Genomic DNA, 14,047 nt, shown 5'->3' on the forward strand with positions numbered 1-14,047 from the left:
AAAAAGGAATTCCACGTCCAATTCTTATGGAAATATACAATCACAAGATATTTGAGTTGACAACTGTGAAGACAAATCTTTTTCAATATGATCAAAGAACTGGTTTTCTTTCTCTGGATTTCCTAAAGTACTTCAAGTAGTTCATTATATCCTACTTTATATAAAATACACATGCTATAATTTAGTATGCATTGTCTGCTTTACATACATTTGAATTTTTAAAAATTAAGGATATACAGTATTTAAAATACATGTCAGTTTCTTTTATAGAGGTTGGCCAAGTGGCATGCATTTTTTCAAACAATTTTGCACTCTCATTAGCTTTTGTGTACTGATCTAATATGCATTTTCTGTTTTATATTGCAACATTCAAAGAACTACAGTTTTTGAAGGGTATGGTTTAGTTCATGGTTTTGCTTGAAAGTGCAGTCAGGTAACTTATCAGAGAAGAAAATACTGTTACGTCTTCCATTTCTTGATAACTAGAAAAGTTCTGTTTTCATTTTGAGGAGAAACATATCCTTAGTTTTTACTTCCAGCATTGAAAAAAGAAGAATGTTCCTTGTCTTTGAGTCCACTGAAATAAGAGATGTTGTCCACTACTCAGCTATTATCACTTTTTCCATTGTAGAAAATCCAAATAAGTTAATACAGGTAGTCCTTGACATATAACCACAACTGACCACAAAATTTGTTACTACATGAGACATTTAAGTGAATTTTGCCCCATTTTACGATCTTTCTTGCCAGTTAAGTGAATCATTGCAGTTATCAAGTTAGTAACATGGTTAAGTGAATCTGGCTTCCCCATTGACTTTGTCAGATTGCAAAAGGTGATCACATGACCCCAGGACACTGCAGCAATCATAAATATGAATCTGTTGCCAAGCACCTGAATTTTGATCACGTGACCATGGGGATGCTGCAATGATTGTAAGTGTGAAATATGGTCATAAGTCACTTTTTTCAGTGCCATTGTAACTTTGAACAGTCACTAAACGAACTGTTGTAAGTCGAGGACTACCTGTAGTTTTAAAGGATAGGTAACTTTTAAAGTTCATCAACTCCTCACCATTTCCCTATTTCACAAATCAGCCTTTTACATCAAAAGATATTTGAATAACAATCATACCCCAAATATTTGTCATGTTTTTCTACACATTTTAGTCTACTTTATCAGATATACCAGTTACAATTATCTCTTGAAACAGGTGAAATAGTAAAGCAGAATAATCAATTGGCAATTCACTGAACTTTTGCACTCCAACAGCACATTTTATCTTTAAGGGGTAGCATTTCCAAAATATTGGTACCGTTATAAAATCTTTCCTTAGGTAACTTCTATAGTTTGCCAATTCTTTATAGGTTTAGGCTAGAAACTAGAAGACCTTCTGCCTTGGGGACAAAGCCAGCTTGGTGACCTTGGGCAGATCATGTTCTCTCAGCCCTAGAAATCAAGCAACGGCAAACCACTTCTGGGGGAAAAAAAGCCATTGCAGGCAATCTCCAAGAATCGGATATGATTGAATGAAATAATAACAGATATTGCACATCTTTTGAGCCAATAGCAATGAAAGTTCAGCAACTGGTTCTGCATTGGCAAAATGATTATCCCAGGAAGCTCTGCTTATACTTCATTTTTGAAGCATGTACTGCCCCTTTCTTTTTCTCAGAACACTGAAAACTCAAATGCTAAGGTTATTTAGATTTGATACTCAAAATTCCTTCAAAGATTTTCTGACTTCAGAAAAGAAAAAGCAGGTTGATTTTATATGCTTCCACCAATATAAACTCCCTGCAGCAATCCTTCAATCCTAGAGAGGGCTAATAGGCACATCATAAATTGCCCAATGACTTCATTATTCCAAACAGAAGTCTATAATATTTATATAGTACTAAAGACATTTTTTTCCTTTCTTTGACAAGGTCACAATAGAAAATTAGAAGGATTCAGTCTTTTTACAAGTTCCAGTCACTCTTTTAACACCTAACATTAATTGCTGTTCATATCAGATAGCCACCAAGTCAAAATGTTTTTCATCAGTATAGTAAATCTTAATTTCCACAAGGAATTTTGACTCGTAGGATGACTAAATGGAGCATGTGTTTTGCATAAAACGAACAGAAAAAAGGTCTTCTTTATAATTTGAACTGAAGATAAATCTAAGTTATATAAATGCAAAAAAGTGTGCATAGTAGGCAATATATATTTTAAATATATTTTTTCTTTATATTACATACTGTATGTGTATTATGTACAGTATAAATTGCCTTTCTGTTTCTTTGTTCAAATCATCAGGAATTAACCAAACTACAAAACAGTTACGTCCACAGTTAGTGAATCATCAAGGGCTGCAATTATGGCCAGAAAATTGCTGCCAAAATGTCAACAAGAAAAAACTGTCAACTGGAGAAGCATGTAGAATGTAAGACATTCCCCCTTTCAATCATACTGATACAGCTGTTTTCAAATTTCTGTCAAGTATCTATATATTCCTGTTTACAGACTTTGCTCACCTGACTAGATCATCTTTGAGAGTGGAAACAATAAATAAACATTCAGCAATGAGAGAAACATATATACTATCGTAGTTAAATCCCCAAATTAGAAACCAATAAAGTTTGAACAATAAATTGCAACCACCTCTTCCCCACCAGCAGAGCATTCGTTACTCAATTAGTTTCCATGCCAATGAACCATCACAAAAGGAACTATATCCCTCTGTACATGATTTTATTATTTACATAATACAATATAGCATAGATGCTGGGTAGCATGATTATGTGCAATACATAAATATGAACTATCTGTACACATTTGCTTATCTAATAACTCAACTGAGGACAAAATTTAAAGCAAAGACCTGATGCTTTTAATGAAGAAAACTAAGACTGAACACTGCAATAGAAATCAGAAGTAGTGCCCTATGTATACACAACTATTTACAAATGAGAACAGGCATTACCACTATACTACTCTAAACTGTACTTGTTTATATAAAAAACACAAGTTTCATACATCACAAAAAACCCTTCCATTATAACACAGAAGTGATATTACCAGACAAGCATCAGTGAAGTATACTGCCTTTTCTAGAGTTGTTATTGTACAATGCTGTAGATAATGCAGCCCATGCAATACACCCAAGAACACTACAGTCCTACACCCAAATACTATTAAAATGATAAAAGCAGCCCCTCAGAGTGGTTCCAGGTACCACTTAAGTGTACAGCAGCCATATTGGGTATGATTTCTCCATGCAAAAGGGTGCAATCTCACTACATTTGGAAACTATAAAAAAATTAAAGGCTAACCTTCTTTTCAAACCAGAACACATTCAACTTAAGATGCATATGAAAAAATTAAAGGCTTGAATACATTTGCAAACTAGGTTCATCAGATGCAGGTGCTTATTTGAAAGAGCTGCTGTGATTAACTTTTATCAAAAATGTAGCCTTTATTTTGTAAACTGAAATCAATTCTTGTTGCATTGTGCTACTCAATGTATTTAGCTACTTAAGAGTAAGAAGCAGACAAGTCTTCTGTTGTAAGCTAGTTCATAAAATTTTGAAAAAAGTTTTCTTCAAGAACTAGTTTTTAACAGTTGAACAATTTTTATCACTTCCAAAGATTACATCCTCTAGAAGGTAATCTTAAACTGCAGTTTATGGCACCTGAACACCCATTTCCATTTAGAAACTGGCTCCTCTGCAGTTCAGCCTTAGAACAATGAAGTGTGGAAATTAAAGATGATTACGGTTAACTATGGTAAAAGTAGACTCATTTTTCTTGGTGTATCATTTAATCAAACAGGCACATTAGCACTATCCAATGATGATATACCTCTATCAACAATCCCAAAAGGCAAATCTGCTGCAAACATGCAGATTTTATGCATCTGTTTGGCACATGTGAACTAGACAACTCTGTCCTTTGCGCATGTCTGTTTTCCAATGCAGGTCTTACTCTTTCATTCATTTGGGGGAGGGCATGTATACATTTTAAAGGGCTGTATCTATCCAATTCTGCCTGTAACACCCACAATATCCTAAAATATCAATCAATAAGACAAACTAAAGTAAAACTCTGGAGAACATCAAAGGAAAATGGCCATGCATCTGCTCTTTAATGTTTTCCTAGGATATTTTAAAATAAAAACAAAGGAAGTCAGTCTTTGCACCAAGTAGGTTAGTTTATATTCTCTGGATTTTTTCAGCCACAACAACTGGATTCTCTTTCCTGATTTTTGCTGCAGCTTCTGCTTTGTAATCATATGGGCAGTTGTGCTTGTCAGAATAACGGTGAAGTCCACAAAACAGATTTCCACATCGGCAGTCAAATCCTGTGAAAACACAGAAATAGTACCTTGTAGTAAATTATGGTGTAGTCTTATAACTAAGGCATTATCTTTCTAAGCAATACATCTATCCTTATCCCTCCTAAGGATATTTGTCTTCTTTGAAAGACGTTTAAATGTTTCCCAAATACATTCTTTTAAAGCAAGGAGCTGGACAAAATGAACTCCAATATCCTACCTGTAAGTCCAACCTTCTTTCTGCACATAAAACATCTGTTCTTCTTTGGTTTGGGCATTTCAGGTGTTTTCTCTTCATTCTGAGATGTACTAGGTTGAGTAACTGAAGGACTTGGTTGAGTAACCACTAAAAGAACAACAGAAATTGGTTAAATATACATTTCTGCTTTAATCTGAACTTTCATCTCCATCACCTTTTCACGTGCTCCATTATTAAATAGGATACACAAAATATCCCTATTTAAGTTTGATATTTGAACGTGAAATGAAAGTTTCCAGTGTTTCAGATGTGAAACAAAAGACCAGTGTTCCAGAACTTCATTGAGACTGGAACAAAAATGTTCTGAATTTTCTGCCACCTAAGCAAAACTTGACTGTTAAAATTATGTTGCTTTGAATGCTAAGACTTGTATTTTCTATTTTTTTTTTTTTGGCAAAATGTGTATTACCAAGTACAGTAGCAGGACCAATTTCATCCATGCTATCAGATGTGTGATGCAGGAATGAAAGGAAAAGTGATTACCTAAACATAGGATGAAACTGCTATAATTGAGCACTAATCACTGACTTGCCTAGGTGCTGTCTCTGTGTTCAGAATAAGTTCTGGATCTGCTTGTTCAACTATTACCAATGCAGAAAGATGCACATGCATTGAATGTATTGTGCAACTATTATCTATGTAGTTGAATTTTTTCTGGCTATTAATGCAAGAATGGTGCTTTATTGTTGTGGTTCTAATGCAATTACTGTTAACCTGTACCAAAGGATTAAAAAATCCACACTTAAACTGCTGTCAATATTGGTTACTATGAAGTTTTGGGAATTGTTTTTCAATCTGGGATATTATGTCTAAAACATCATAATCTGCTTCCAACTCAAAAAATTAACTTGTAGAAAATAGCTAGACCACCCATGGAACAGTCGGATCAGCATGAGCCAGAGAAAAAAAACAGAATGCTTCTGAGTTCCTTTATACTCAGATATTAAGAACCATCCTCTTCAGCATTTTGTATTTGGGCAATAGCAGGATAGCACCCTGAAACCAATACCCCATCTATCTTTGTCATATCAAGACACAATTGATTTGAAGCAGTGGAACATTGGTTGGAGTTGTTTCATGGAAAAATGTTAATATTGAAACAATTATTTCCATAAGAATTATTTGGTGAAAAACATTCTTGAAGATATTGGGTGTACAACCAGGCTTAAGTTATTTTTCTCCTCTTTCCCATTTCTCTCTTTTTAAACTATCCTGAGGAATATTTATATAAAGAGTTGTTTTAATACTTTGGACAATTTGAAACAATTTTGTAATAAATGAGTACAACTACTTTGGAAATCGAAAAACTTTTTCCAACACTGAGCTTTATCAAATGCACCAAGAATCAGAACCAAGGTATTTGGTGGCAATGGCTTAATCAGTGGATTCATAGTTCTGCACAGTCTGGCAATACATGTTGGGAGATAAGAGAACAGGTGTGGAGAATCCTTCAAATATTGTTTAACTCTAACTTCTATCAACCCCAATCAGCACATCCAATAATGGAGGGAAAGGAGACTATGATCTTCTGTTATTTGGAAAGCTAACACTTTCCTGGTTCTCACACAGACAGTAATATTTATAAGTTATTACAGCATTTTATTTTCTATTTATGCCACCTTTTTAGAAAAATATTTTTTACTGAAAGTAAATGCTTTGAAGTAGCTTTCTTTCCTCTATCATTGTTTCACATAGCAGCTACAACAGCTTGCTTAGAATAAACAGGAAAGCACCTGAAGATGTGTATGTATGTTACAGAGTTCATGTTACAAATGATGTTGCTATCATTTCAATACAGAGCTTTCATGAGTGCAGGACTATAATCAACTGTATGGATAAACTGGAAGTAAAAACTACAGACTTCTCTGCAACTTTCCAGAGATCAATTATCTCCTTCACTTATGGTATTGCCTACATAACAGAAAGTTTATTTTATTGAGCTAACTGAAATATGTATTAAACGTCTACAGGGTGACATATACTGATATAATTTAAATGATGAATTAAAACAGCCATTCTGCTGCCAGTGTAATCATTTTTAATGATGTAGAAATGTTTTACACATAAGTATATAAAATCTTGTCAAATCATTCTAAAATTTTGAGCTAAGACAGGATTAGATATTAAAATTTTTATTTCCTTTTTAAGAAAGGCCGCAAGGATGAATGTTTATCAATAGGTATGAGCTGCTTTTTATCTTAAAGCTACTTTGTCTCATATCCAACTCAAATTCACCCTTATGATAAAGTGCACCAAGAATAACACTATTGGGAAAACTCTTTAGACGTTTCAATTATTAAATATGTAAGAACAAAATATTGCAGAAAAATATGACTCAACCAGCACAAATAGTGCTAAGAAATCATGAAAATTATAATTCAAAATATTGGGAGCGTACAAAGTTCAAATGAATAAAATAAGTATGTCCACATTAACCATCCGTTTAATATTAACGAATATAAACAATGTGGTTATCATATCAATACATAATTCATGAAAAACATCTAATGTGCAATCAACTTCAGTTGGTGTGTAAATTATAATCTATGGAGGAAGAATGTTGTTGCTTAGAACATGGGGTGTGTGCAAATTTTAATTAACCTTTGTTTACAGATAAAAAGTGAGTTAATTAAATTTATATATAACTTGGTTGCTCATAAAACTGTTTGATATATATCTAAAATAGATTGTTTAGGCCGTAATTATTAATGCATTGATTATCTTAAATATTGTTTGTTGCTATTATCTAAACATGGATTTCTTCATTTTTAAGAAGCGTATTGGTATTAATGTTCAAGTAAAAAGCCTAACTGTATTTCTCACTTTTATCTTCCACTTATGCCAAGTAACCATTTAAAGTACTAATTTTCAGAACTTGAGAAAAGACTCAGAATATATATTTTTTTGTGGACTTCTGAGTACAGGTTGTCCTCGACTTCCAACCAGAATTCAGGCCCAAATTTCTGTTGTTGAGACAGTTAAGTGAATTTTGCCCCATGGTTAAGACCTTTCTTGCCATAGTTAAGTAAATCACTGCAGCTGTTAAATTAGTAACACTGTTGTTAAGTAAATCTGGCTTCCCCATGACTTTGCTTGTAAGAAAGTCGCAAACCCCAGGAAACTGCAACTATCATAAATATGAGTCAGTTGCCAGGATCTGAATTTTGATTATGTGTCCATGGGGATGCTGCAAGTCATGTTAAAAATGGTCATAAGTCATTTTTTTCAGTGCCAGGTGTAAATCACTGTAGATCACAGTGTAAAAATAGTCACTAAATGAACTGCTCTAAGTCACTAAATGAACTGCTCTAAGTCAACCTGTATAGATTTTTGCCTATACTGAGCTACACCTATCTTTTTATATAGTTATTTCCCCTTCTACAATATTTAATGTTATGTGAAACTAACATTATAAGATTCCTTCAAAACACTATTTAAGCAATGAATTTCTTCTCATTATTGAATTTCTAGCAAAACCATGAACTTATTACAATACTTTCCCTTTAAGTATACTCAATTTAATACATTTAAAAAGAAAGTTTTGCACCATACATTAATTAAAACATTAACTGCAGAAAGTTTACTCTAAAAATACTATTTATGATTATGATTATACAGAAGAATGAATTATTAAAATAGCTTTGATAAAAAACATTTGATGACCCACTTAAAAAACCTAATTAAAGAGCAGAGTATGGATATGAAAATGAATGAATACATATGTATGATTGAATGTACGTTTGCTGATATTACAAATGAACTTTTGGAACTTGTCAAAATTTGTAATGTTAACCATAGCAGATGATGTGTTCAGTTCTAAAACACAATAAGCATTTTGCATGGGATTTTTGGTTTATTTTGACTACTGAATTTATTAGCTGTTGATCTGACTAGCAAATTAAGCATTTTTATAGGAAGAAAATTAAATGATTTAAGAATAATATTTTGGTAGTTTTTTGAGTGCTTTTTTCCTTAAATATATAAGGTAAAAATAAACTTTTATTTGAACTGAGTTGACCCTGTGACAATATATTCTTTTTGGTAACTATTTGGAAGTGGTTTGCCACTTTCTTCTTCCAATAACCCCTCTCCCCGATACCCACCCCTTTAGGCTACAACCCTGGGATTTCCTGGTGCCTCTCATCCAAATACTAAACAAGTCCTTCCTTGCTTAGCTTTCTGAGATCCACCACAGTTGGCCAGATTGCTGCCTCATAGCTGGGCTAACTGTGTAAGAAGTGTTCAAATATCAAATATTATAGTTTTCTTCCTTGATTATAGATGTTTAAACGTGCCAGGTCCCACTGTACTAACTGCACTCAAGTCACTTTTAAAGAGGCATACCTGGCTCTGTTGTCTCTGTTTTCGGAATTATTTTCTCCTCTCTTGAAATGCTCATTTCTGTCATTTGCTGTGTTACAGGCAAGGCGGCAGCAGGCACATTTCTGCTTGCATTCAGTAAAATGAAAGCAATTTGTTAGTGCTATTACGAAGACTAGAATTTTTATAAAGCTAAGATTTTTAACAACTTCAGCTCTTTTTGGTAACTGAATTATTGAACCCACTGATAATAAATTCTGATAACAAATTCTTAACAACTGACTTTAAAATCTATTCTTATAGTCATCCAAGATATTATTATAAACGTTTAATCATTATAATTCTCAGATTAACTGCAAAAATAGACTAAGTATTACCTCTATTAATTAAGTATAGCAGAATCTAATGCAATTGTAAAAAAACATTTTAAATAATTTCAAGATAAATTTAACATCTTTGTTTTACCTTGATTTCTCCGATGTGCTGCCAGCAGCACCTTCACAGTTGTTTAAACTAGTATCTGCTCTCTGTATAGACGTAGACTCTGAGGTAGGGTTATTGGAACCACCTGATGTTCCTGGGTAGTAAAAAAAAAAAAAAAAAAAGGGAATATAACAAATACATTAGAATGTTTAAGCAAATAAAATGGCTGTTATTAAATGCTTCCAGGTCTTTGTAACTATAGTGAATGAATCCAGATTTAAGAAAAACATTTCAAAGTTTGGGAAGGCATGGTGTAATATTAATTCCAGCTATTTTTGAAATGTACTGTACTGACATCTAGTATTTCATTTTTGTTGCTCCAAAACATACCCATTGGACTGATTCGGCCACTATTTTGCTGTCTTTGAAGATGTTCTTTATAGCAGACGGAACACATTCCATTAGTTCTAGGATTCCCATAAAATCCACATCCTGTGCTACACAGCATGGGTCCTGGGGTCTGGTTGGTTTCCTGAGCCATCTTGTGCTGTAAACAGAGCAAAAGGATACCTAATTAGGAGCTGCTATACATTCATAATTCACATAGAATTGCTATTACAAATGCTAGTATGACACAATTAGCCTTCTGCATAAATGTAGAATGTTTATCATCATGAAATGGCAGATCATCATAAACAGGGATGGGACAGGACTGGTGAAAATGTATGTATTTGAAGACTGTAAGCTGTGAAAAAGAGACAATCTTCATCTTATCTGTCCAAAGGCAGGTGAACAGAGAAATTAATAGGTACTCTCAATTGTTAAAGATGTGAGTTAAGCCAAAAGAAAATAAGCTGCTTGTCATTTGATTCCTTTCAGCCTAAAGCCATTCCCAGTTCAACCCTCACCCAAGAGATTCTTTTTCTCTAAAGGGGAATGCTGCTTGCATCGTAAAAAAACCAAAAATAAGTGTAATGTGCAGGTGCATATGGCTCACCCATATGACATAATGATCCAAATGTGCCACTAACTGTATATTCCACTGACAATTATGTTGTTTACTAAAGTCCAAAGTTCCTGAGCTATTAAATGGACTTCAGATTGCTTTTATATAGGTTTATGTTGGATTGGGAAGGAAGAGTGGAGTTTATGCAAATAATATCATGATGCACAACCCTGCTTTTAGCATAAGCATTGCATTAACAAAAACACTGCCACAATCCCATAAACAAAATGTTATGCAAGACTAATATTGTTTATTAATATTCCTGTATAATTTATATTATAAACCTGGAAGGCTATTATTATGTGTGTATATAGGTATGAAGTTTGCTTTCTTATAGTTATTTTCACTATTAGAAGTTCAAAACTAAACTTGACAGGATAGTTATATTTATCCTTTCCCCAAATAACTAAAAAGGCGGTCATCTCAGTATATCAAAATATACATATTTTAAAATACATGTTTGAAAAAAGTGGAAGAAAATATCTATTAGCCTTCCAAAGTAGGTTTACTTCTTTACAGACAGAATTCCGACCACCATTAAAATATTCAGGTTGTATCTAAAATTGACACAATAAGGCATAGTAGAGATCAAGTAACTTAATACTAGCCTATTCAATCCAATATATTTAGTACTGCATCTTTGTAAAAACATAGCCTCTTTCCATATAATGCTATTTCAGTTCAAATTGTCCAAAAAGCAACAGGACAAATATTCAAAAAATGGGGAATGGGTAAATGAAATAAAAATTGAAAACTGATGCTAAATGAAATAAACCCAGTTTGGATTTTCAGATAGCTTCCAAGTGGCACTTGGCATGGAATTTATAATCTCATGTTATTGAATATGCTTTATATCTTTAGTCTAACTAGAATGCTGGTTTCTAATACCACCTCATGTGTGTCCTCTAGCTTTAGTTTTTCCTCAGAAGCTAAGGTCACATGGGGGAGCGCATTAGCTTCCGCTTGTCACAAGGCTGCAATGTGACAAGCTGAGCTAGAAGCTCAGATAAAACCCTGTCAACAGGGGCCTCTGAAATCAGCTTCTATTTTTATCTCAAAAGCTGCCTAGTTCCAGTACAGCTCACAAAATTAAAACAGCAAAATATGTATTTATGTTAAAAAAAATTTTTTTTTTAAAAAAACTCAATTATAGGGCAATTCATAATAGTGTTAAAGAAAAAAATGGGCAAGGCCAACAATGAGAGAATTTGTCAAACTAGTTTAGTTACAGTGGTATAAGCAATTGTTCTGCCACCGCTACATACATGGTGGGCTACAAAAATCAGATGGATGCTTTATTTTTTAAAGTAAAAGTTTGGTTCCTGCTGTCCAACTAAAGGTTGGACACATTGTAAAATAAACCTGCTCTTTGTTCAACCTAACTTTCAATTATCAACAAGCACTCCATCAATACTTGTTCTAAAACTCCAGGGCACAGAGTGGGATAGTAGTATGAAGAGTTGTATATTCCACGTTTAAAAATTCAATAAAATAAAATAAAATAAATGGTTTAAAAAGTTACTCTTATCACAAGGAAGAAGTCACAGAATGAACTCAACAGCCCTTCGTAGATTGCTTAACACCAAAAAAAACATGAAACTTCTTAGGTAAAGGAAAAACCGTGATTACTAATTCAGTATTACACCCACAGAAATTGCATCACTTATGGCACGCAACTGCTCAGCTCGTCTACACGCATTTAACTTTACAAAGCAACAAGGCGCTTTGCGGGTTCAACTCGGAGGCCCTGGAAAGAAGAAGGGCGCCTCCAGGCAAATCCTGAAGCTTTTTTTTTTTTTGAGGGGGGGGGACCCAGACGACCAGAAAACAAGGAGCCAGGGATTTTCTTTTTTCGTAGTGGCACAATGGATACCGGCCAAGTCGGAGGAAACAAAGGAGAAGCCGCTGCCAGTAATTCAGCGCTTCGAGGGGCGGCGGGGAGGGGGAGGGAGGGAGAGAGAGAGAGAGAGACAGGCAGCGGATAAAAGGAAAGCGGAGCCGCTCTCGGGCGCCAAGGACTCCGGGACGCCAAACGCGCCGACATTAAAAAAAAAAAAAAAAAAAGAGAGAGAAAATGGCAGGCGACGATGACGATCAGGGCGGACTCTCCTGGTTGAGCTACCGGGAGGGGATGGGCGAAGAAGCTGGGAAGAGGCAGGGGCCTCGCTACGGCTCGCCGTTTCACCCCCCCTCCCTCTCCCCAAGCCACATCCACCCAGCTGACAAACACATACCGAGGCCTGAGGGGCCTCGTGAAAGAAAACCACTGAGTCATGGCAAGGCCGAGCCAGCCCGGGAAAAAAAACAAGCGGTCGTCCCCCGCGCTCCGGGCCAACGCGCACCAACGATCTTCTCCACCTCACCCCACGCCCGGTTCCCAAAGGCCGTTTCGGCCCGGAGGAAAAAAGGGACGGGAATGTGTGTATGGGAAGGTGGGGGGGGGGCGAAGAATAAGAAAGGCGGGAAGAGAAGGAAGGTTTCGCTCCCACTCCGCGCCGGCAACCCGAGGAAGCCCATTGTCTCCCTTCCAGTTTCTTTGTTTCCCCTTCCTCCTCCGCCGCTTCTTCTTCTCCCTTTCAGCGACTTTGCCCTCCCGCCTCCTCGCCAGCCGACACCAAGCGACGGGCGGAGGAGAAAGAAAGAGCATCCATATTTTTCTCAGTTTCACTCGCTCCCTCCCTCCCTCCCTCCCCACCACCTCCTCCTCCACAAGCCACGCAAACAAGCGGCCCTTTTGTCCTCCTCCCTTGCCCCGCCGTCCTCCTTGGCCAAACAAAGCGAAAAGGCGGCCACCCCCCTCCTCAGTTTTCGCGGCTCTCAACACGGAAGGCAAGACACCCCCCCCTCCCTCTAATCCAAGCGCCCCCCCCCGCCTCTTCCCGCTCCTCTGTGGAGGCGAGAGGGGAGAACGACGCCCCCTTCTCATCTCCCACCATTCCCCTCCCCCGCCCGCTCCGCACCTGGAACGAAAGGCCACTCACCGTCGCTCGGCGTCCCAGATACTTCGACTTGCAAGGGAAGAGCCGAAAGAGAGGCGGAGAAACGCCGCCGCTGTTTGGGGCTTTAGCGGGAAGAGGGTCCCCGGAGCTGCAGCAGCAGCAACCGCCGCCGCCGCTGCTGCCGCCGCTTCTTTCCTTTGTTCCAAGAAGAGGAGGAGGAGGAGGAGGCGGAGGAGGAGTTGCTGGTGCCGCTGCGCGGAGCTAGACACGGCGAGGAAGGGAGGGAGGGTAGGAAGGAAGGAAGGGGGGCCCCGAAGATGGTTCCTCGTCGTCGCGCGCTGGTGATAATGGCGGCGGTAAAGCCGCCGCTGCCGCGAGCCTCCGGGCCTTGGTGAGAGCGTACCCGCTTCCCGCGCGCACAAACCGTCCCTCGAGCGTGGAGGAAGAAAGCGCGCGCGCGCGGGCAGCCCCGGTCGCTCCGGGTGAAGAAAAAGTAGGCGGCCGCCGGGCTCTTAATGCGCTGACTGGCGCGGGCGCGCTGGCTGTGCCCTGATGGGAGTCGCTCACGGTGGGCGAGGGGGAGGAGCAGAAAAGGAGGAAGGGCGGCCTGATACGTCACCATTCCAACCCCTCCCTCGCTCTTCCCCTCCTCCCCATCGCCTTCCTCTCCCCTCCCTCCCTCCCGCGCACATTGGGGAAAGAAAAAAAAAAGCGGTTAGCCAAAGGGGGGCTGGAGACGTGTACGCGAGCGACGGCGCAAGCGCCTCCTCATAGTTCACAGTCA

The 14,047-nt window shown here is 37.6% G+C and overlaps 1 protein-coding gene across 1 annotated transcript; it reads right to left on the reverse strand.

Moving 5' to 3' along the window:
* Positions 1 to 2,717: 2,717 nt before the first annotated feature.
* ZFAND5 (zinc finger AN1-type containing 5) lies at positions 2,718 to 13,833 on the reverse strand. The gene is made up of 6 exons (XM_070938638.1): positions 13,306 to 13,833; positions 9,709 to 9,865; positions 9,361 to 9,472; positions 8,920 to 9,020; positions 4,537 to 4,662; positions 2,718 to 4,343 (listed from the first exon to the last, which is right to left on the reverse strand). The coding sequence occupies exons 2-6, from the start codon at positions 9,857 to 9,859 to the stop codon at positions 4,195 to 4,197; spliced, it is 639 nt and encodes a 212-aa protein (XP_070794739.1). The 5' UTR covers positions 9,860 to 9,865; positions 13,306 to 13,833; the 3' UTR covers positions 2,718 to 4,194.
* Positions 13,834 to 14,047: the final 214 nt, after the last annotated feature.

This window comes from Pituophis catenifer, unplaced genomic scaffold (assembly GCF_029215685.1).
Source record: "Pituophis catenifer annectens isolate HBS135680 unplaced genomic scaffold, rPitCat1.0.hap2 SCAF_2, whole genome shotgun sequence".
NCBI classification, from domain to species: Eukaryota; Metazoa; Chordata; class Lepidosauria; order Squamata; family Colubridae; genus Pituophis; species Pituophis catenifer.

Coding starts and splice junctions, on each gene's coding strand:
- ZFAND5 (XM_070938638.1), bottom strand. CDS start 9,859: ATGGCTCAGGAAACCAACCAGACCCCAGGACCCATGCTGTGTAGCACA. Junction 4,663..8,919: donor AACAGAGACAACAGAGCCAG/GTATGCCTCTTT, acceptor TTGTTCTTTTAG/TGGTTACTCAACCAAGTCCT. Junction 4,344..4,536: donor AAAGAAGGTTGGACTTACAG/GTAGGATATTGG, acceptor GTGTTTTCACAG/GATTTGACTGCCGATGTGGA.